At 35.8% G+C, this 24,665-nt stretch overlaps 1 protein-coding gene and 1 long non-coding RNA gene across 3 annotated transcripts in view; one reads left to right on the plus strand and one right to left on the minus strand.

Moving 5' to 3' along the window:
* Nucleotides 1–24,665, minus strand: part of ATAD2 (ATPase family AAA domain containing 2) — a 68,806-nt gene that overhangs the window by 7,824 nt on the left and 36,317 nt on the right. For both annotated transcript variants that reach the window (XM_047842003.1, XM_047842002.1), the window contains exons 12-22: nucleotides 21,836–22,010; nucleotides 20,911–20,999; nucleotides 14,815–14,974; nucleotides 13,977–14,067; nucleotides 12,768–13,082; nucleotides 12,256–12,388; nucleotides 11,724–11,910; nucleotides 10,814–10,999; nucleotides 4,061–4,196; nucleotides 2,848–3,044; nucleotides 2,141–2,300 (exon numbers count right to left, since the gene is read on the minus strand). In XM_047842003.1, the coding sequence (XP_047697959.1) occupies nucleotides 2,141–2,300; nucleotides 2,848–3,044; nucleotides 4,061–4,196; nucleotides 10,814–10,999; nucleotides 11,724–11,910; nucleotides 12,256–12,388; nucleotides 12,768–13,082; nucleotides 13,977–14,067; nucleotides 14,815–14,974; nucleotides 20,911–20,999; nucleotides 21,836–22,010 (1,829 nt within the window). The remainder of the gene's footprint in view (nucleotides 1–2,140; nucleotides 2,301–2,847; nucleotides 3,045–4,060; nucleotides 4,197–10,813; nucleotides 11,000–11,723; nucleotides 11,911–12,255; nucleotides 12,389–12,767; nucleotides 13,083–13,976; nucleotides 14,068–14,814; nucleotides 14,975–20,910; nucleotides 21,000–21,835; nucleotides 22,011–24,665) is intronic.
* Nucleotides 388–4,211, plus strand: LOC125156248 (uncharacterized). Its single transcript, XR_007148508.1, has 3 exons — nucleotides 388–476; nucleotides 3,435–3,508; nucleotides 4,145–4,211. It is a non-coding gene; the product is annotated as an uncharacterized LOC125156248 (long non-coding RNA).

Here is a 24,665-nt window from a genome sequence, read left to right on the forward strand (position 1 = left end):
GAGGCAGACGGCAGGTAATAAGTGAATGTAAAATTGCTTGAACACCTGGATCAATTCCCTCATAAGGCAATAGGCAATATTCACACCCAGGTTAAGAGTTGACAGCAATAGCTATAGTATCAGAAAGATTCCTCAGGGGATTTCTAATTCAGGCACAGGCAAAAGTCTAAGCACTGATTCCCCAACTATGGTAGCATAAGCATCACTTGGAACCTTGTCAATAATGTAAATTCTCAGGCCCTACCCTACATCTACAGAATCAGAAACCATGGAGATGGGGCCCTACAAGCTGCATCTTAAGTCCTCTAGGAGACACTGATTGCCTGCTAAAGTTTCAACACCACTGGTCTCAAGTAATTTTAGATTGTCATGATGGACAGAGGCAGCAGCAGCAGTATGACTGCAATGAAACAGAAAAAGTCCTCAGCCTTCACTGTAAATGCTTCCTTCTTTCGACAATTAAGAGGTGTTCTCAGGTTGGTAACCTGTTTCCCAGGGTTTACCTATAGAATTCTGAATTACAGGGAAATGCCTAGGGAAGATGAGGGTAAGGACTGGGAGGGGAAGAACAGAGAGCTTTTCAATTGTTGAACAAACTCTCAGTAGGTCCCTGTGCTAATCAGGCCAATTTATAAACACTTCCAATTAGAAAACAGAAAGCCAATGTACTAGGGAGAGAGTTAACAGGACTATTAAAAAAAAAACCAAAACTATCCACTGAGGGTAAAGGACACTAGCCACAAAAGAAAAATAGGAAGCTAAGAAAAAGAAGCACCTAAGAAAGAATATTTTTGAATATGAGTAAGTTTATATCAGATATACAGATAGATATATTACATATATGAACAAGTGTCATTAAAAACTCCCTTATTTTATAAATCTTATTTATTTTTTAAAGACTTTGTTTTTAAGTAATCTCTGCACCCAATGTGAGACTCAAACCCACAATCCCCAGATCAAGAGTCACATGCTCTACCGACTAAGCCAGCCAGGTGCCCTTACAAATTTTATTTTTTAATTGCCTGTGTAGGTGAGGACAGAATGGGTATATGTATAGAAAAGATCTAAAAAAGTTATCCCCAAACTTAATAGTGTCCACCTTTGGAGAGAGAAAATGGGTGACTTACTTTTTATTGAAGTGTAGTTAACTTATAATATTATATTAGTTTAAAGTGTACAACACAGTAATTCAATATTTATATACATTATGAAGTGATCACCATAATAAATCTAGGAGGCTTGGTTTTAAAAATATAGGGGCGCCTGGGTGGCTCAGTCGGTTAAGCTTCCGACTTCGGCTCAGGTCATGATCTCGTGGTTCGTGAGTTTAAGCCCCACATTGGGCTCTGTGCTGACAGCTCAGAGCCTGGAGCCTGTTTCAGATTCTGTGTCTCCCTCTCTCTCTCTGACCCTCCCCCATTCATGCTGTCTCTGTCTCAAAAATAAATAAACGTTAGGGGCGCCTGGGTGGCTTGGTCGGTTAAGCGTCCGACTTCGGCTCAGGTCATGATCTCATGATCCGTGAGTTCGAGCCCCGCGTCAGGCTCTGTGCTGACCGCTCAGAGCCTGGAGCCTGTTTCAGATCCTGTGTCTCCCTCTCTCTCTGCCCTTCCCCTGTTCATGTTCTGTCTCTCTCTGTCTCAAAAATAAATAAACGTAAAAATAAATAAATGTAAAAAAATTTAAAAAAATTATTAGCAAGTATTATATATTACTTTTGTAATAAAAACTGCAATGGTCTAAACTAAGAAAATTCTTTTGAACCTTTTTTATTACAGGGTGTTTATTTTCTACTTCGAGACAGAACACTGATAAACAAATGAAAGAAGTGAGGTTGTTAGTGACTCTGTGTCTCATTAGAGGATACATCACACAACAGTTAATAAATACAGGTATTTTGGCATCAAAGAAACATGCATTCAAATTTTGCCTCTGTCACTTCCTGCCAGTATGATCCTGAATAAGTTTTCTAACCTAACTTCATTTTCCTCAACTGTAAAATGAGAATAATGCTGTATTCAATGGCATTGTGAATGTAAAATGTTTATAGTATATTACCTGGCATACAGTCAACCCTCACTAAATGTTAGCAGCCCCTGTTCCTGCCCCCTCCCTGGGGAAAAAACCCACTAATGCTTACCTCCAGGATCCCTATCCGGATTGTATTCTAAAGCATTACTACAGATCAGATCAATATCACTCAAATAGTCTTTCACAGTCAGATACTTGTGGAGATCAATTTTACTGATTACAGATGAAAGGTCCATTGGTTGCTTTATCACAGTGACATAATCAGGAACCTAAAATTCAAGCAAATCACTAAATGAACTCAGAACATAAAAACACTGGAGTCTAGTTGCTCTGCCAGGCAATACAGGGGTGAGAGAATAAATCTATAAGAAGGAATGATAATATATTAATATTAAACCTTTGACTCTATTTAAAGCTGGTTTTATTTTGTATTTACTCTTGTTCTTGGGCACCCATATCTCCAGTAATATCTTATACCTCTTTCCTTGTCCAAACGCCACCCATCCTTCAATGTCAACTTAAGATTTCACTTATTCAGCTTATTATTATTTCAGCTCATTCTAAACCGTGTAGGTTACAATAATATCATGGAGCATTAAGTCATTCTTAAATCACAAAGTTCACTGGCTACTCTCTGGAGGAAAGAAAAATGTGTTACATAGTTCTTAAGTCTCCATGTGCTTAGGACACTACTCCATATATTCCACACAAAGGAAAGAAGTTCAGAGTGTAGACAGGGAACCACATAAACTATTCAAATATTCCCTAATAATATTATAGTTTAGAACACATTTGATCCAAAGATTAAATCAATACCTCATCAGGGTCAACAGGTTTAGTAAATACTCTGAATCGCTTGTCAATAGCAAGCCTATGTGTAACATTTCTCAAGAAAATCCTCAGTTCTCTAAATGTATCTTCTTCTTGTTCTTCTAGTCGTTTCACTTCTTCTGCTGTTAGAGGTCTTGGCTCAGGTGGTGGTGCCACAGGGAGAACCTCCAAGGCCTGCAAAACTTCACATGAATGGAAGATTTTAGTTACTACTCTCTCATCATATCAAGGGCGACAAATAATTTGGTGCACACAGTAGCCAGGCTTTCAGGGGTTATCCTCCTTATAGACCCCAGGAATAGAGGATTTGAAACACTAAAGTGTTACCATAATCTCTATCCCTACATCCCTTCCTACAATAATTGGTAACTTGTAATTTGGAATGCGAATTCCTAAGTCATTACCTCTTTTCCATTTTAAGATCACTTATGAGGCTGTTAAAACTTTGAAAATGCATTATTTTCAGAACAAGAATATTCTACTAAAAAAAAAGCTTTTTACTAGTTAATTTTTAAAGTAATAAAAAATTGTGTTATGTTTCAAATGTAACAAGTTTAATTTTGTTTAAACAGATGTGTACAAGTACTCAGGATTAAAAAAGGAGTATGAGAGTGCTGCCCTAATAAACTGGCAATCTACTAAAGGAGTAAGTAACAGATAATTATCACATCTCTGTAGTGTGATATTAGTATGAAAAAAGTACAGTGGGTCATAATGATAGAAAATTAATTTTGCCTAGATATGTTAAGGAGTGAAAAATGAGTTACAGTAGTAGGACAAATGGGTCCTTAGGCAGAGATAGGCAAATGGGGATAGAAGCATTACTGAAAGGGAGCAAAAGAATGAATGGAATTAGAAAAGGCAGCAATATGTTGCATGTGGTGTAAAGTTAGAGTGCTTTGCAAATAAGGAGGTGGGGGAAGGAGGGGAGAACGAAAGTGCCGAAAATGGGCTGGGGCTTTACTATGAATTCCAGCTGCAATTCTACATGGACTGGGAGTATACTAGGAAAGAAAGGCCTTGTATGCTTTAAGATCTTCAGTCTACTTTAATGGGAAGCAGAGAGATTTATAAGCAGTAGAGGTATCAACCTAATGACTGGGGTTTTGAGTTTGTGTTAGAAGATGATGATGCTATTAATATTTTATTCCCACTGGCTCGGAATTATTATATATTAAACTTTGACAGAGAAATTAACCTGCTTTCTTTTTTGATACAGGAGGCTTAGCAGCTTGCTTTATAATTAAATCTTCAAAAAATTTTGTCCGTTCTTCTTTACCAGGTAACTGGACATTAAAAATTTCTCCATAATCACGGATAAATAATTCTTGCACCTTAAAAGAGAAAATACATGCATTATATATGTGAATACACAATACTGTGTATGTATTAATCAATGCAACAGTAGGTTATTATACACATATTTTTAATAACCTGAACTATGCAATAAAGAGATGTTTTTAAAACACAGATCTTTTACGTATGCTGGAGTTACATATAAATCGTGTATGCACAGATTAGCAACTAAAAAATATGGGATCTTCTTTAAAACTCAAGACTCTGAAGTTCACATGGTAACTGACATGGCAATGTTTTATATCCAGGGTTTTGTTGAGATCAATTAATTCACTTTCACAACCCAAAGTGAGATAGGAGAAGGAGTGGTTGTTCAGTAAAAATAAAGGCTACAACTTTGCATAGGGTATCTGGGTGGCTCAGTCAGTTCAGTGTCATGTGGACTCTTGATTTTGGCTCAGGTCACGATCTCAGTTTGTGAATTTGAGTCCCATGTCGGGTTCTGTGCTAACAGCACGGAACCTGTTTGGGATTCTCTCTCCCCCTCTTCCTCTGTGCATGTGTGCTCTTTCTCTCTCTCAAAAGAAATGAATTTTTAAAAAAATTGAAAAAAAAAAAGGCTAGTGGGACCTGGCTGGTTCAGTCAGTGGAGTATGCAACTCTTGATCTTGGGGTTGTGAGTTCGAGCCCCATGTTGGGTGTAGAGAATACTTACAAATAATAATAAAAAAAATAATAAAGGCTAGAAATTAACAAGTGCTAGTGAGGATGTGGAGAAATTAGAACCTCTGTGCTGGTATGAATGTTAAAATGGTGCAGCCATTGTGGAAAACACGGAGTTACCACATAATCCAGTACAGAAGAATTGGGGGTAAAAAAACCACCACGCAACCTGATCCTTGTATACCAATAATCATAGCGGGATTATTCATAGTAGGCAAAAAGTAGAGACAATCCAAATGTTCATCATCAGATGAATGGATAAAAATGTGATACATAAATACAATGGCATATTGCTCAGCCTTAAAAAGGAGTGAAATTTAAAAAATCTCTTTTAATGTTTATTTATTTTTGAGAGACAGAGTATGAGCAGGAGAGGGGCAGAGAGAGAGAAAGACACAGAATCTGAAGCAGGCTCCAGGCTCTAAGCTGTCAGGAGAGAGCCTGACGCAAGGCTTGAACCCACAAACCAAGAGATCATGACTCGGGCCAAAGTCGGACACTTAACTGGCTGAGCCACCCAGGTGCCCCAAAAGGGAGTGAAATTTTAATGCACGCTACAACATGGATAAAATCTGAAAACATGCTAAGTGAAATAAGCCAGTCACAAAAGGACAAATACCATATTATTCCACTTACACAGATATGTAGAATAGGTAAATTCATAGAGACAGAAAGTTATTATAACAGAAGTTACTGGGGGGGTTTGGAAAAGGAGGATATGGGGAGTAACTGGTTACTGGGTATAGAGTTTCTGTTTGGGATGATGAAAACATTCTGGAAATGGATATTGGTGATGGCTGTACAACACTGTGAATGTACTTAATGCAATGTACTTTGTCACTGAACTGCACACTTAAAAGGCACTAGTGTACAGTTCAGTGACAAAGTACACTGCATATTTTACTGCCAAAAAAAAGGGCAAAAGAGATCCCCAAAGAACGTTTCTAGCCAATCTCTCAACCCTTTCCAGTATTATTAGAGAATAATATTTATTCCTTGTGCGATGCTTATGCACTTTGTTTTGTGTATCTTTGACATCTAGAAGTTTACATTCATAGCTTTTGCATGACCTGATTCGCAGGGTCTTCCACGCTCCCATATTTATGAAAATGTTCCTAGTATGTTATATGAAACTTTCCTCCTGTTGTCCCAACGTCACTTATGAAAGGTCTCTATTTTTGTTAATTCATTTACTAAATTACTATGCAAACAAGAGTCTACCAGTGGACTATATTACATTAATTTGCCCATGCTGGCCCGAATTCCACAGTTTTAATTTTTAATTTTGTGGTATGCTTTAATATTTGATGGTCTTAGAAGCTCCTCATTGGTTTTTCAACATTTTCTTGGAAATTCAAGCACCTATTCCTTCTCTATTGAATTTTAGAATCCACCTATTTTGTTGGAATTAGTACCCTTTCCCCCTCTCTCATGGCTTGTAAGTTATATGCTGTATTTCTATTTTTTATTGTTATAACTGTTAACAGAAATACCTAAGTTTCTTTTTTCTAGCAAACTGTAAGGTTAATCAATATCTAGATATCAGACAAAAATCTGAATGTGCTTTTATTTCCTTATTCTCCATTGCAATATCCTTCTTGCCATTATCAAGTTCAGACTAAGACCAACTTAGATTTAGTTTCACATTCCTTAAAAAATTTTTTCTATCACAATTTTGTGACAATAAGTTTTACTGTTTTCTTTGTTCACTGCTTCTTATATGCCACTTCTACAAAATAAAAATCCAAGAGAAATAATCCTTTAATAATTTTTTCAATCAAGGGTTTGAGTCATTGGTCATAGTTTCTTAGGCACTGCATATTGAAAAATATCTTTGTTTTGCTCTCTCATTCAAATGCTAACTTTGTTGGGAAGGAAATTAAGGTTTAAAATTATTTTCTTTCAAAACTTTGAAACTATAGCTCAGTTGTCTCCTTAGTAGCTAGTGTTACCAATGAGAAGGTAGAAGCCATTTGATTTTTAGTCCTTTCTAGTAGTATTTTTTCTCTCAGAAGATTTAAAAATTTTCCTCTGTACTTACATTTTCTCTTCTATATTTACTTTCCCTTCCCTATCATAAAGCCCATTAAACAGGTGTTAGACCTGAATTGATCTCCTGTATTCTAACTTTTTTTCCTGATTTTTCAAATCTCTGTCCTTTTGTATCAGATAGAGTAAGAATTCCCGGTGTCACGATCTCCCATCTTGCTAATTCACTCTTTATCTGTGTCTGCTCTTTTTCAAAAGCCTCACAGAGTTTTTACTTGGGGGTGCGGGGAGTTACTTCATTTATAACATCTCCATTTGGTTCTTTTCTACAACAGTCTGTTGGTGATACATGGATATGATTATTCATTGAGCTGTCCTTCTCAAATGCTTATTTATAAGCTCCTCTTCGCCTGCCTTTGAATTCTTGACTGTCCATAGCTGTCAAGCTATTCTAGCTTCTACTCCCAGTGATTATATGAAGAAGCTAGCCTATACTAGAAATAAAATTTACCTGTAATTTGCTTTCTGAGCACAGGGTTTTCCCATTCCTCCTGATCTTGACAGCCACAGATAGTCACTGTTCTGACACAGTAGTCTTTGGGCCCAACCTCACTGCTCTAGCTGAGGATGAACAGCTTTGCTGACTTCTGCCTGGTATGGCCAGAAGTGAAGAAAACGAATTAACTAAAAGTTGTCCCAGGGCTCTTTCAATTCCTTTCCAGCATTGCCTCAGCGCTAGAAACCATTCCCATCTTGGAAAGCAGTCCTCTCATGCACATGCTTTGAACTGTGGTAACCCTCATCAATCTAATCCCCACTGTTCTTTCATGGGTTCATGAAAGTTGCTAATCTATCCAGAACATTCTCATTTTTCCCATGCTGCTAAATTGTTAAGGGTTCACTAGTGCTCATGGATATAGGTACTCTGACTACAATTCTGAGATGGACAAGCTCCAATGTAGCTAAAAATGGTACACACAGTGTTCTCATTTATTATATAGCCCAATGCTATACAGACAGTATCAATGAACCACTAAAAACTATATAAGGCTCAAAGTGGACTTGCTTATTTATAGCCATATAAATTACATTATTCATTTTTTAAAATAAGCAATCCATGGTCCTGTGCCCACTCCACCCTACCATGCAGTGTGATACTGGGATGCTTTACTCAGTTTACAATTATATGCTTAAGAAATATTACCCCCAAAAAACAAGAGAAGCTATTCTTCAAAGAAAGATCTTTAAGTGCAGAATTCCCACATTCTTGACAAAGTTATCTCAGATCAAACGGACTGCAGATTTTCAACCTCCCTACATCCATATTAAGAATGCTCAGCTATTTTGTCTTGTTATCAAGAGTATAAAATTATCTTTCAAATTTCAAAATGATTAACAATGTTTTAACTGACAGTGAGTACAATAAGCCAATGGTATAATGTGGCTACTAAATAGTAATTCTTCTTTACTTTGTTAAGCAGAACACTGCTAGAGTACTTCATTCTGGGTACAGCTTTTCAAAGGGAATATAAAGACATTCAGGAGAGTGACAGAATTCTGAAGAAACTAAAAATATGTGATGTGTGGCAGAGCCTATTATCAGGCCCATGTCCTCTTCTTCTTAGGCACACTGCTCTGTCATACTTCCTAGTCTCCCTTGCTGTTAGGTACAGCCATGTGAGGTTCAGCCAATGGAATGGGAGAGAAAACGATACATATCTTTCGAATCAGGCACATAAATGGGCCACTCCTTTCAGTGGGGTGGAGTAAAAGCAGGCTGCAAAGTCACGTGATGAAACTGAGAAAGTTCTCTCAGCCTGAATGTCTGGAATGACTACATGGGAGGAGGCTAAGACCTGAATGTAGTCACCTGCATAGTATAGTTAAGCGAGTGAGAAATAAACTTCTACTGTATTAACAACCCTAAGGAATATACTGTTATCACAGAAGAAATGTTTAGTGTGAAGAAGTTTGAGTCAGAGTGGGGAGATGCAAATAAACATAATAGAGCATTCGAATAAACAAAGAGTTGTCATGATGAAAACAGACTTGACAGGTTCTAGATAGCACTCAGAAAACAGATAAAGAAATGGAAGCCTCTCAAAATGAGTTTATTTTTTAGGAATCAGAGCTAACGAACTGAATAGTAAAGAAAGTGTTTCACCAAAAGTGGAATATCCACATAAAAGATCAAGTATGAAGGAAGAGTCCAGAACTAAATTAACTACACTAGAAGCCATTAAGAATCTATAACATACACTTAATATCTGTTTCCCAGCTTGCTCAAATTCCAGCTGAATACCTCACAATTAACTATTAAAACAGGGCCATCAGGGACATCATTCTTGTCCTCGGATAACTCAATCTCATTTCCTTCTACTCTGCTCTCCACTCACTTGGCTCTAGCCACCCTGGTCTTCTTAAGCTATTTTTCTAACACATCAAACACACTTTTGCCTCAGGGTCTTTGCACTTGCTTTTCTTCTGCCAAGAACCTTTGTCCCTCAGATACCCCAAATGGGTTACTATTTTACCTTTTTCAGGTCTTTGCTCAAAAGTCATCTTCTTAGGCCTTACTTAAGACTATTTATTTAACACTGTGACCCTACCACACTCTCTTGGCATTGCTTAGCTAAATTTTTCTCCATAGCAATAGGTTAATATTATACATTTTATCTATTTATTTTTACTTTCTCAACTAAGGTGTGTGTGAGCCCTAGGAAGATAGAGAAATTTTTGTATTTTTCAATGCTATACTCCATTACCCAGAACTATGCCTGACACAGAATAAGCACTCAATAAATATCTCTTTAATAAAATATTTGAATTTATCTTCCTACTCACATTCTAAAATATGCAAACCAATTTTGTCAAAGATATGGAAAACTCATTAAATTCAGTCATTAAAAACAAAACAAACCACAGAGAAGCCTACAATATACTTATTATGTACTCTGAGAATTGAAAGGTGGAAAAAAAAGTCTCTTCATGTATTTTACATTTCACTAGGAGACAGAGAGGCAAACAAATATTTAATGGCAAGCAGTGATAAAAACAAAATACAGTAAGGGAAAAGAGAGTGATGGGCAGAGGAGCTAATCACTATAATTAAGAAACTGATCAGGGAAGGCCACTCTGAGGTGACACCTGGGCAGAGACCTGAGAAAAATAAAGGATCATGCCAGGCAAATATCTAGAAGAGTATTTCAGGCAGAAAAAGTGTGAACTTTTGTCCATGGTAGTTGTCTAAACAGGCACTAACTTGAAAATACAGTAATTTGGTACAAACAAAAATTCTAAATGTGCATACTCTTCAACTAAGCTACAGTTATTCCACTTTTAGGAATGGATGCTAGAAAAGTCCACATAGTAATGCTCATACAAAATAAGCTCAGGGGCACCTGGGTGGCTTAGTCATTTAAGTGTCTGAGTCTTGACTTTGGCTCAGGTCATGATCTCATGGTTCATGAGATCAAGACTTGTCCCTGCTTGGGATTCTCTCTTTCCGACCCTCCCCTGCTTATACTCTCTCTCTCAAAATAATCATTTAAAAAAAAAAAAAAAAAAAAAAAAAAAAAAAAAAAAAAAAAAAGCCCAAGGACGCTCACTCTAACAGTTCAATAGAAACAAAAACTAAAAAACAACCAAAATACCTATGAACAAGAATCTGGATAAATTTGGGTACATCAAGACAATGGAAAAAGCCATGCTACTTTTAAAAGGAATGGGACTGTGTATTAAAAAACAAATGTGTGTGTGTATACACACACACATACACATATATATGGCAAGTTGCAGAATAGTATGCATCATATAACCCCGTTTTTGGAAGAGAAAAAGATTTATAATGCAGCCTTACTATACACACATATAAATACACCCACCATCCTTCCCAACAAGCCCATATATCATATGTACAGTGACTTTCCCCTCTACAAATTACCTCTTCTGGCAGAGCAGAATGGGGTTTGTCAGAAGTTGCAAGTAGTAAAACTGGAGCAAATGAAGGAATGTTCTGTAACAATGTAATAAATGTGGCTTTCAGTGTTGGTCCAACTATTTCCCACCACAAGTGGATATGAGGAACATATACTATACTTGGTGCTGTTCTCTTAGCTTCACGAATCATCTAGTAGAGAGGGAAAAAAATTATATTCAGTTAAAGAGTTAGTATGTTAGTAATGCTCGCTTTTTATTGGTCTGGAACAATGTTTAACTTCCCAGAATTATTATATAAAACCCTCAAGATTTTAAAATGCTTTCCCGTTTCGGTCTTATTTTTAAATGTTTTGTAAAAGTCTTGTAAAGTTCTAGTAAGAGGCAAAAGATTTATGTGATATGAAGAGAAATCTGAGTATTAAAAGTCTTATTTTTAGGAAAACATAATTGCTTTAAGCAATTAGGAAGAAAACAGCTTAATACATCTAGAAGACTTCTGTTAAATGCAAAAATAGAAAACTTACATTTGAAAAATTTTAATATAAAGATAGCAAAAACAGAAGCAGCAGAATATCTGAGTGCTTACCATGCAGCAGTCACTTTTAAATACTCTACCCACTTAATCCTCACAGCAGCCATACAAGGTAAATACTATTATTATCTCCATTTTGCAAATGGGGGAAACAAGGCAGAGATCTAATAACTTTCCTAGGTCACACAGATATTAAATGGTAGAAATGTGACTTAAACCCATACTCTTTAATGACTAAGCAATTACATATAGTTCTATTTCATAAACCTGGAGGTAGAAATCAAAGATAAAAAAAAAGTTCAAAACGGATAAGCAATTCTAGACTGTGTCTCTGGAAGACTGCTTCTCTTACAGCTTACTTGTCTGGGCAATAATGAATTACCTGGGCACACGTTTCTTCAGGAGATGTAGCGCTGACTCCAAAAAGAACAGGAATGTCTAAGGTATATACTGCAAATTTTTCCAAAGCGTGGATGACAGCTGGTGCCAAATGAGAACCTTGCCCAAATCCTGGCTCTCCCACTATCAATATTCTTGGTCGAAAAGACATAGGTTGATAACATGCATTTCTGAAAGAAATTAGCTGTATTTTAGAAAAAGCAAAAGTTAAAATTTTCCTCCTAAATTACCAATTTTTAACTTTCTTAAGGCAAAATTTTTGACTATATGGCTGGTCAATCTATAACAGTATGGTTCAAGTAGTCTTTGGAAAATATCAACCTCCACAGATTTTAGGACTACTTTATACAGTGTAATTTCTATTATGGTGACAACTGTAATACCAAAAAATTTTTGATATTTTAACTTAAAAAAAGAAGATCAGTTAGCATTCTTATATTTTCAACCACCATCTTTTAGTTTCTAGGAATTTACACACAAGAAATTATATATATTCATTTGCAAGGGAAATATACCTATTCAAATGAAGAAAATTAAAATTTTCTTTTGCCTTATTAAAGGGTTTTTGAGAAAGCCCATTTTCATATACGGATGGAACATCATCATCACTGTATGCCAAGTCACTTTCTAGCAGAGGACAAGAAATATCTACAAAACAAAAAAATTGTACATTAGTAACTTTTCTGGATTGCAAAAAGCAAACGTTTATGTAATGCATTAGTTAGCAAATCAATGTCAATGAAATGTACAACAAAATTTAAGAATCAAAAACATTTGTGTAGATACGAATAACAAATATAAATGCACTTCAAATTCAAACAGAATTAAGGGCAATCTTTGAAGTAAGTTTCCTTCAAACATCCAGGCAAGGCAGGACTAAATTCCTTTCAAGAGGCTGTTTTCTAAAAAAACAAACAAACAAACAAACAAAAAAACACACACACAAAAAAACCAAACACAAAACATTTCTGGGATGTATAAAACATTTAGTTTTCCTGATTATTAAATGGCCGATCAAGTATCATACCTGAGTCTAAAGCTTTATTTGTTCTGATTTCTGCATGTGGAAATACTCTCTGCAGGGCTTCTAAGATCTGGTGAACAGTACTTTGTAGGAGTGGTTTCACAACAGTGGACAATGCCTGCCCAGGTGATGTCACAGCTCTTTGGGCAGCTGGTATCATCTTTTGCATGGCTACCTCAAAATCCTTAGCTGAGATGTTAATTGAAGAGAGATCCAACTGTAGTTTCTCACTAGTGGTATAAATTTGTGGGTAGCGTCGACGCAGAGCACATAAAGCGGCCTCAGAGCATATTGACTTAATATCTGCACCACAGTATCCTATCCAAGGCAACCAAAAAAAATGTTTTAAAGTAAATCACCACCCTATGAGCATGAATATGGTTAAAAGAAATTTAAAACTCAACATAGAAATATAGTAAAATATTCAGAGTAAGGATAAAATCTCTCTTCCACTCAGTAAACTTGTAACGGTTAATAACCATCAACAAATCAATCAACTTTTGCAAGTGAAATGTACAAACACTAAATGGAGCACAGCGGTCAAGAACAAGACTTTTAAAATGACAGACTAAGTTCAAACTCCAGTTTTTCATTTACTGCACATATGATCTTTGGAGAATCATTTATGCTCTTTCAGCCATTTCTACATCTGTAAATTGGGGATAATGCTACCTGCAGGACTGATGTGAGAATTTCTCGAAGTAACATATATAAAATGCTTAACAGAATGACTAGAAAATGTAAACAGCAAAAGATAGCTATTATTATTATTTTCTAACATTGCTCTCAAATTCCCCAATAGCCAATTCATCAAATATCTCTATTTAATATCCAGTATTTTTAAAGAAAACATGCCACAAATAAGAGACCAGAAACAAACAAAATCTGTATTGCTTTAAACATAACCTTGCCCAAGACTACAACTTAGTTTCTTTCTTTTTTTTTTTTTTTAATGTTTATTTATTTTTGGGACAGAGAGAGACAGAGCATGAATGGGGGAGGGGCAGAGAGAGAGGGAGACACAGAATCGGAAGCAGGCTCCAGGCTCTGAGCCATCAGCCCAGAGCCTGACGCGGGGCTCGAACTCACGGACCGCGAGATCGTGACCTGGCTGAAGTCGGCCGCTTAACCGACTGCGCCACCCAGGTGCCCCTACAACTTAATTTCTGAAATGCATGCATTTTATCTTTTAATGCCTAAAGCAATGTTTACCAACACAGTTTTCTGCTAGTTCTTCTAGAAATATGTCCAGTGGTTTAGGATTCCAATCTCTTGTATGAATCTTAAGAATTTCTTTTCGAGCCTGTAAATAAGAACAATTTTAATTTTTTTATAATAAGGCACTATTCAGATTTGAATAATTTCAATTTAAAACAGTTTTATCTAAAAATCATAAAGAAATCAATACCTACTATAACAAAAAACAGTAAAAAGTAAAAAGAAAAAGATGCACTTGTAAGCATTTAAGGAATTTATGTTAAAGAAGATTCGTATTTCTAGTGTTTAAGTTCTAGGCATCATAAATGTGAATGAGAAAAATTAATAATGATGGAACTATTGTTCATTCTGGTCTATATTAAGAATTGTTTAAGAGTACTGACAGCACTACTCATGTTTTCCTCCTTGGTTCTCAAGAGATTAAGTGGCTTTAAAACAACTAGGTAGGATTGTATGGTAGTGTCCATGCAAAAGTCAAGGCTAATAAATTGACTAAGGATTAACTGTTCATTATTAGGCTACATGCTCTGAAGCAAAATAAAGTCATATGGTAACATTCAAAGGCTATGCTCAAATTGAGAAAAATGTAAAAGTACATTTAGGGGGGCATTATTTTAATTAGAAAAAAAAAAGAATTAAAAAAATCCATATTCTTTTCTTTAAATAAAATAAAACCTCCCTAAGAATACATACATTACCTCTTTGGATGTTAATCACATTTGACTTTGCTTCAGAACATACAAAACTCAAACTTCAAATTTTCACTGTGCCAAGATTTCCTATGATAAGAGCAACATAGTCTGTCAAATTCTGAATAATGTTAAATTCCTACATCTTTGTCAGGTAGGCTGAAAAGGAATTCTCTGTCAAAGCGACCAGGCCTTCGCAAAGCAGGATCGATAGAATCCAGTCTGTTGGTAGCACCAATGACCACAATTTCTCCTCTGCTGTCCAATCCATCCATAAGAGCTAGCAAGGTGGAAACAATGGAACTAAATGTAAAAATAAACGACAAGAGATTAAACATATGATGCTGAATATATTATTCCTTCTTATGCTAAGACTTAATACATTAAACATGTGAACACATATTCTCAAAGCATGCCATTACTTCCCACAGATTTAAAAACCTTGTAAAATAACATACTAAATGGCATGTAGAGGTTAAAATCAATGAAAAACATAAATGGTTTTTAGAATGCCACTAATGGAAGACATTTCATAAAGCGTAACTTCACATAGGAACTTAAGAGTTCCTCAAAAAGGATACTTCAAAAGAAAAAATACTAGATAAACTGTATCTAAAAAGTGGTCCACTGTATACACATTATCAACAAAGAATGCCCAAATAAAATAGAATATACATAAAGCATTGAAAGAAAAAGAACTTTAATTACATTTTAATTATGGAGAGAGAATAGTAAAACAATCTCCACATCTTCATCACCCCTTTTTAATAATTATTAATGTCCTCTCAGGGCGCCTGGGTGGCTCAGTTGGTTAAGTGTCCAGGTTCGGCTCAGGTCATGATCTTACGGCTTGTGGGTTTGAGCCCGGCATCAGGCTCTGTACTGACAGCTCAGAGCCTGGGGCCTGCTTCAGATTCTGTGTCTCCCTCTCTCTCTGCCCCTCCCCTGCTCACACTTTTTCTCTCTCAAAAATAAATAAGAATATAAAAAAAGTTATCAGTGTCGCTTTTTTATGACTTCACCCAATTGTGTTTTTCTCCATCCAACAGATTTTAAAGAAAACCCCAAAAACTTTCCACAGATCATTTAATCCATAAATATTTCATATTAAATACTTCATGTATTTATTTCTAATATAAGGACTTTTAAAAACTCCCACAGTACCAGGACACCAATGGAAATGACAATAATTCCTTAACATCACCTAATATTTAATTTTCCTAATTGTTTCAAAATATCTTTTCTACATTTGATGTTTTTAAGCCAAGATCCACACACCTTGGGGTCAAATGTCCCTCAATTCCTTAACAGTCCCCATTGAACCTTCTTTTTTTGCCTTCATGCCTTTTATTTGTTGGAAGAAACTGGGTCTTTGCCTTGTAAAATTTCCTTCCCACATTCTGGATTAGGCTAACTTGTTTCCTGATAGGGTCATTAACTTGTCCTATATCGTTCATATTTCCTACAAACTAGCAGTTAGATCTAGAAGCTTAATAGATGCAGGTTAAACTACTTAGGATAGCATATATGATAGGAGTATTCCATGTACTTCCTATTGTGTACTCAGCAGGTACATAATACCAGTTTCTCATTTAACATCAGGGGATTGGGTTTACATGAGGGGTTATCAGCTTACTATATTCATCCTAAACTTCGCCATCAACCTTTTTACTTTACTGTTTTTGTAGCCACTTACAATTATTGCTTAGATCAAGGTTTCTCAATCTTGGCACAAATGGCATTTGGGTCAGGTAATTATCTGTTGTACAGAGCTGTCCTTGGCACTGTAGAATGTTTAACAACATCTGTAGTTTTCACCCACTAGATGCCAGTGATACATCACTCACCTCCTCCAATTTGTCACAAAAATGTCTCCAGACATTTGTTCCATGGGGGGCAAAATCTACTCTCAGTTGAAAACCACGTGGCTAGATCTACTATGTCATAAGGGGTTGCAAAATGGTGATTTTCTATTTCAACAATTTCCTCTGTATTTATTACCTATGATTTCCCTATAAAGAACAATGTTACTTCATCAATTACTCTCAATCATGGCATGAATCATAGTTACAGGACAGGAAAAACAAATGCCTGATTCATTTTGTTTATCAATTTTCAGAGTAATGAGTCACTGTTTTAGCACCCTTTGGAGTGACAAATTAAGTTTTTATTTTTTAAAAAAAGATCATTAAAAACTGACTCTATTATAAGCATTATTATTTTTTAAAAAAATTTCTTTTGATGTTTTTATTTATTTTTAAGACAGAGCATGAGCAGGGGAGGGGCAGAGAGAGAGGAAGACACAGAATCCAAAGCAGGCTCCAGGCTCTGAGCGGTCAGTACAGAGCCTGACGTGGGGCTCGAACTCACAGACTGTGAGATCATGACCTGAGCCTAAGTCAGACACTTAACCGACTGAGCCACCCAGGCGCCCCTATAGTCATTATTATTTTTGATGCTCGAATTATCCCATCTTGGCCAATTGAAACTTTCAAAACTGACTATGTCATTCTGTTATGACCCTAGTAGTTTTCAATTGCTTCTTTGCTTCCAGGCATTACAAGATATTCCAGGCTAGTCTTGCTTATTTCCAAACTCATTTCTATTACCCACCATCTCTCCTCTAAGTGCTAGTACCACATTTTGGGTGCCAGGGGTGTGAACTGCTACTGGGTTGTAGTAACTCCTAGGCATTTTTAAGTGTCCAGAGCTAGAAAATATTTTTTCTTAAAAAAATTCATCCTGAGGGGCGCCTGGGTGGCGCAGTCGGTTGGGCATCCGACTTCAGCCAGGTCACGATCTCGCGGTCCGTGAGTTCGAGCCCCACGTCGGGCTCTGGGCTGATGGCTCAGAGCCTGGAGCCTATTTCCCATTCTGTGTCTCCCTCTCTCTCTGCCCCCCCCCCCCGTTCATGCTCTGTCTCTCTCTGTCCCCCCCCAAAAAAATAAATAAACGTTGAAAAAAAAAAATTCATCCTGAAAGGCACCTGGGCGGCTCAGTCAGTTAAGGGTCTGACTTTGGCTCAGAACATGATCTCGTGGTTCATGAGTTCAAGCTGACAGTGCAGAGCCTGCTTGGGATTCTCTCTCTTTCCCCCTCTCTCTGCCCCCTCCCACTCTTACTCACTCTCAAAATAAATAAAGTTAAAAGTAAAAAAAAAAAAAAAAATCAATCATCATGAATTCATATTGATACTCCCAATTCAAAGTTAAGATTTTAGGGTTTTAATTTATTTTATATTTATATCCTTCCTTAAGCTAAAAATCATATTTTCTACGGCATTCACATACTTACTTGTATTGTCTTTCAATATTATTACTAACAGATAAAAATTACAGTTTAATAACGTTCAATGTGCTAACTTTTAAAAATGCTTAATTTAACAAAAATGTTTGTGCTCAGATATTTTAAGTCTTTGGTTAAAAAATTGCACATTAAGTTTCTCATATCAATATATAAGCCACCCAGTTTCCTAACACCATTTACTGAAGAGACTGTCTATATTCTTGTGTACAATATCCCCACTGCATATTCCTGCTTTTATCAGAGATTAATTGATCATATATAAGTGTGGGTTTATTTATGGGCTCTCTATCCTATTCTACTGACCTATTTTTGTGCCAGTGCTATACTGTTCTGATTACCATAGTTTTGTAGCATATCCTGAAATCCGGGATTGTGATACCTCCACCTTTGCTCTTCCTCAGGATTGCTTTGGCAATCTTTGAAACTGGACCATTTTCTTACACAATTCACAAAAACAAACTCAAAATGGATTAAAGACCTACATTGAGACCAGAAACCATAAAACTTCTTAAAGAAAACATAGGGAATAATCTCTTGGACACTGGCCTTATTAGCAACAGTTTTCTAGATGTGTCTTCTTAGACAAAGGAAACAAAAGCAAAGTTAAACTATTGGGACTGTATCAAAATAAAAACCTTTTGCAAAGCAAAGGAAGGTATCAACAAAACAAAAAGGCAACCTACTGAATGGGAGAAGACCTCTACAAATGATGTATCCAATAAGGCATTAATATACAAAATATATAAAGAACTTACACAACTCAAAACCAAAAAAAAAAACAAAACAAAACAAAAACCAAATAATCTATTTAAAAAATGGGCAGAGCACATTCTTTGAAAGAGCAAACACTTTTCTAAAGAAGACATACAGATAGCCGAAAGACACGTGAAAAGATATTCAACTAGCCATCAGGGAAATGAAAATCAAAACCACAATAAGGTATTGTCTTATATCTGTCAGAATGGTAACATCAAAAGACAAGAAATAACAAGTGTTGGTAAAGATGTGGAGAAAAGAAGACCCTCATGCACTGTTGCTGGGAATGTAAATTGTTACAGCCACTATAGAAAATAGGATGGTGGTTCTTCAATAAGTTAAAAATACCATATAATCCACTACTGTTTATTACCACCCCCCCCAAAACAAAAACACTACCTGGAAAAGATACATGTACTTCTATGTTTATTGCAGCATTATTTACAATAGCCAAGATATGAAAGCAACCTAACTGTCCATCAATAGATGATAGATGGGTAAAGACGACGTGCTATATATGTATACAATGGAATATCAGCCATAAAAAAGAATGGGATCTTGCCATCTGAGGCAACCTAGAGGATGTTACACTAAATGAAATAAGTCATTCAAAGACAAATAACAAATTATTTCAGTTACATGTGGAATCTAAAAACAAAACAAATAAACACCACAGAAACAGAACCATAAATATAGAACTGGTAATTGCCAGAGGAAGGGAGATTGGGGGTGTGGGCAGAATGGGTGAAGATTAAGAGGTACAAACTTACAGTTATAAAGTAAGTCATGAGAATGAAAAGTGTAGCACTGGGAATATAGTGAATATTGTAATAATACTGTATGGTGACAGATGACAACTACACTTACCTTGTATGAGCATAGCTTAATATATAGAAATGCTGAATTGTTATGTTTTACACCTTAAACTAGTAACACTGTAGGTCAACTATCCTTCAATTAAATACATGTATGTACTTGAGAAGGCATGTGCTTCCCAAATTATAATTTTTGTTGCTAAAATTTCTAATTCCTTTTAGAACTATTCCAAAACATAGTACTTAATTATTTGGTTGCAAAGTAATGGTAGTATTGTTAAATATGTTTGATCCTACCAATACAATGAATACAATATGGCTGCTGATGAAATTTGTCATATATAAAAAGTCTGTATGATTACTGTAAGTTATTGCAGACACAACTATTTTTACCATAGCACTTAACATTTTGATCTACTAAGAGCAACAAATGAAATTGTATATAGTATCAAGTCAAAGACCACCAGACTACAGTAAATATTGTTAGCTGTTAAGAAAATAAAAACCTACTTCTCACATTATTATGTCTTATTCCTCTTCATATTATTTATAATAAAAAACAATACTGGCATATATGAAGACATGTAAACATTTGCTTTAGAGTATCCAAAATTAATTAAGCAATTACAGATAATACTTGAGACAATTTGAAAAGAGGGTTCTGAAAAACTGAAGATGAACTAGGATTAAAATTTAGATTCAAGTTGAGGCAGTGTCACTAAGGACAAGTGCCCCCACCTTGGCAGTCAGTTTATCATAGAGGAGATGCAATTCTCTCATTCTGAAAATTAAAAAGTTGGCCTAATAACTGAATCTCAAACTAGTAGTCATGCACTAAGACATATTTTGTTTGGCCAAAGCAGTATCTTAAAAAGATCTGAATTAGTTGGCAACATTTAAAAGATATTTAACACAAAAATTTGAATATAACATTTAAGAAAGTGCAAATTTATTTTTCAAGTCTGAGTCAACTTCTGCACTTCAATAATAGGTTTGGGCTAAAAACAACTGGCTATGCTCTTATGATTAGATGCTCAGCCACACTCCAAACCATAGTCCCACTCTTACTACTGGCTTGCCTCACTCATTTCATTTGCCTTACACCTCACTAGCCAGTGGACATTTAAGTTTGTATCATGAATTAAACCTGTAACCAAGATTTTAACACTGTGCTTGTGAATACCTTGCCATGCAGAACAGGTTCATTTTTCTTTTTGTACTATATATTGGGGTTCTACCAACAAGAGGAAACTGCTGGTTTGTGAAGTATCTTTCACTATTTTAATATTCTATCCCTTATGCAGTATCAGTACAGCTCAGAATACAGGAAGAAAGACAGAAGTGCTATTAAACAAATTTTACCTGTGAATCTGATCTTGCCTGCTTGATCGTACAGGAGCCAGACCATCAATTTCATCAAAAAAAATAATGGATGGGCGCATCTGATAAGCCTAGAAAGCAGGTCCAGTGGTTGCATGTTAATATGAAAAACTTCAAATATATAGACTTAATATGAACCATTTTAATCTGTTTTCATTCTAACTTGCTTAGGAGAATTAATTTCTAATTTGTAAATCTAAACATAAATCTAAGAACTATATTTTAAGAACTTACAGATCCAAAAATATAATGCAAACAATTTAATTTTTTTGCATTCTCCATTGGAATTATTCAAAATACATACTCCACTGGTCATATACCTTGGGTTTCATATAGCTATAGTTATTGGGACACACAAAATATATATTTAAAATCAACTGCTAAAACAAGACAAAGAACAGAAGACAATGACATAGCCTTCCTCCATGTCAGGATGGGAAAACACTTAGCAAGATGCCATATTTTTTTTTTAAAGTCTATTTCAGTTAAGTTAAAGAAACTCAGTGTGTTCTATAAAGAGATTTAAAAGCATCTGCAGCAATATGCCTTAGTAGATCAGAATGTATTATCTTACAATGTGCTGTCAATACAATCTGGGATATGAAATTGAAAGCTACTCTAGGGCAGAACTAATCTCAACTCACATACTGAGACATAACTCACTACTGTTAAGTATGAGACTACCAGCCTCTCTCTGGATATGAGACATAAGACTCCAAAGAACTTAGATCTTATTATTCCTTTCTCTTCTTCCTACAAAACTGTCTATCATAAGTCAGTATTATCTTAATAAAGAATATTTGGTCTAATTTTTCTGAAAAGTGATTAAATGCCACACCTATCTAATCCTTACATACTTACACCCGCATTGATTACAGATCTATATAGCGAAATTTTAATATCATACCTGATCAAATAGCAATCGTAGCTGTCTTTCAGACTCTCCCACCCATTTACTCAGACAATCAGCACCTTTCCTCATGAAGAATGCTACTCTTTTATCCCCTTGACTGCACTCATTGGCAAGTGCTCTAGCAACCATGGTTTTTCCAGTTCCAGGTGGGCCATAAAACAAACAACCTCTATAGAAGAATAAGTGTTATTTTAGTACTACATTAAAAAGTAGACTCTTTAAATTAGAAACCAATTTCATGAATACAAATTAGTGAATAAAGTAAGACAACTATTGTTTCAATCCACAAAGCACAACTTAAAACCTGAAAATTAATACTACTACAAAATTAATATTGAAACTAAATAAAACCCTTTATCTGAAACATTTTCTTTTTTAAAAATTTATTTATTTATTTATTTTAAGAGAGCACGTGCACGTGTCTGAGCAGGGGAGGAGCAAAGGGACAGAATCCCAAACCAGCTCCATGCTCAGCACAGAGCCCCACATGGGGCTCAATTATGACCCAAGCTAATATCAAGAGTCAGTACTTAACTGAGCCATCCAGGTGCCCCAAAATAAATTTTCTTTTAGTCATTCATCATGCCCATCATATTACTTTACCTTGCATAGAAGTCAAGCTTAAAAAGACTTGATAGTTTACTTTTGTGACATATCAAGGGAAAGAATACATTTCATCTACAACCTTTGGTCTCAGCGTCAGTAACACAACACCAAAAGTTGTGCAAGAAAACACGTTGGGAATGAACAGAAGAGAAAGTAAAGTAAAAAAGAGAGAGCTTTAAGAAATAATTGTGGTGTTTAGCTGGTAGAGATTAGGACAATGTAAATAATTTGACATCATTCTTGGTGACATCACTGTCATGGGGTAATCTATAATTTTTCATTTATTTCTAAAGTTATTCATTGCTCTTAGAATAGAATTCTTAAAAAAAATGGGCTATATCCGTAACTCTTTTTTCAAGATTTATTTTTAGTACTTATTTTTGAGAGAAAGAGACAGAGTGTAGTGGGGGAGGGGCAGAAAGAGAGGGAGACAAATAATCTGAAGTAGGCTCCAGGCTCTGAGCTGTCAGCACAGAGCCTGATATGGGGCCCAAACTTGTGAACTGCGAGATCATGATCTGAGCTGAAGTTGGACACTTAAATGAGCCATCCAAGCTCCCCTATACTCATAATTCTTGTTAGAAATGTAAAAAGTATATAGAAATAGAACATGTCATGGATTAAGTGCTACCAAAGTAACATGAAATAATCAATTTCAGATCACCATATAACTGCTCTTGAAAAGAAACACTAAGGATAAAAGCCATATATGAACGACCCAACACTAATATCATCCTCAATGGGGAAAAACTGACAGCTTTCCCCCTAAGGTCAGGAACAAGACAGGGATGTCCGCTTTCGCCACTGTTATTCAACGTAGTATTGGAAGTCTTAGCCTCTGCACTCAGACAACCCAGAGAAATAAAAGGCATCCAAATCAGCCAGGAGGAGGTCAAACTTTCACTCTTTGCAGATGACATGATACTCTATATGGAAAACCCAAAAGATTCCACAAAAAAACTGCTAGAATTGATTCATGAATTCAGCAAAGTTGCAGGATATAAAATCAATGCACAGAAATCGGTTGCATTCCTAATACACCAACAATGAAGCGACAGAAAGAGAAATCAAGGAATCGATCCCATTTGCAATTACACCAAAACCCATAAAATACCTAGAAATAAATCTAACCAAAGAGGTGAAAAATCTATACACTGAAAACTACAGAAAGCTTATGAAAGAAATTGAAGACACAAAAAAATGAAAAAAGATTTCCATACTCCTGGATAGGAAGAACAAATATTGTTAAAATGTCGATACTACCCAAAGCAATCTACATATTCAATGCAATCCCTATCAAAATAACACCAGCATTCTTCACAGAGCTAGAACAAATAATCCTAAAATTTGTATGGAATCAGAAAAGACCCAGAATAGCCAAAGGAATCTTAAAAAAGAAAACCAAAGCAGGAGGCATCACAATTCCAGACTTCAAGCTATACTACAAAACTGTAATCATCAAGACAGTATGGTACTGGCACAAGAACAGACACTCAGATCAATGGAACAGAAAGAGAACCCAGAAACGGACCCACAAACATAAGGCCAACTAATCTTTGATAAAGCAGGAAAGAATATCCAATGGAATAAACACAGTCTCTTTAGCAAATGGTGCTGGGAAAACTGGACAGCGACATGCAGAAGAATGAACCTGGACCACTTTCTTATACCACACACAAAAATAAACTCAAAATGGATGAAAGACCTCAATGTAAGACAAGAAGCCATCAAAATCTTCGCGGAGAAAGCAGGCAAAAATCTCTTCGATCTTGACTGCAGCAACTTCTTATCGAACGTCTCCAGAGGCAAGGGAAACAAAAGCAAAAATGAACTACTGGGACCTCATCAAAATAAAAAGCTTCTGCACAGCAAAGGAAACAATCAGCAAAACTAAAAGGCAACCGACAAAATGAGAGAAGGTATTTGCAAATGACATATCAAATAAAGGGTTAGTATCCAAAATCTATAGAGAACTTCTCAAACTCAACACCCAAAAAACAAAGATTCCAGTGAAGAAATGGGCAAAAGACATGAATAGACACTTCTCCAAAGAAGACATCCAGATGGCCAACCGACACATGAAAAAATGCTCACCATCACTCATCATCAGGGAAATACAAACCAAAACCACAACGAGATACCACCTTACACCTGTCAGAATGGCTAACATTAACAACTCAGACATCATATGTTGGCGAGGATGCGGAGAAAGAGAATC

This window comes from Prionailurus viverrinus, chromosome F2 (genome assembly GCF_022837055.1).
Source record: "Prionailurus viverrinus isolate Anna chromosome F2, UM_Priviv_1.0, whole genome shotgun sequence".
NCBI classification, from domain to species: domain Eukaryota; kingdom Metazoa; phylum Chordata; class Mammalia; order Carnivora; family Felidae; genus Prionailurus; species Prionailurus viverrinus.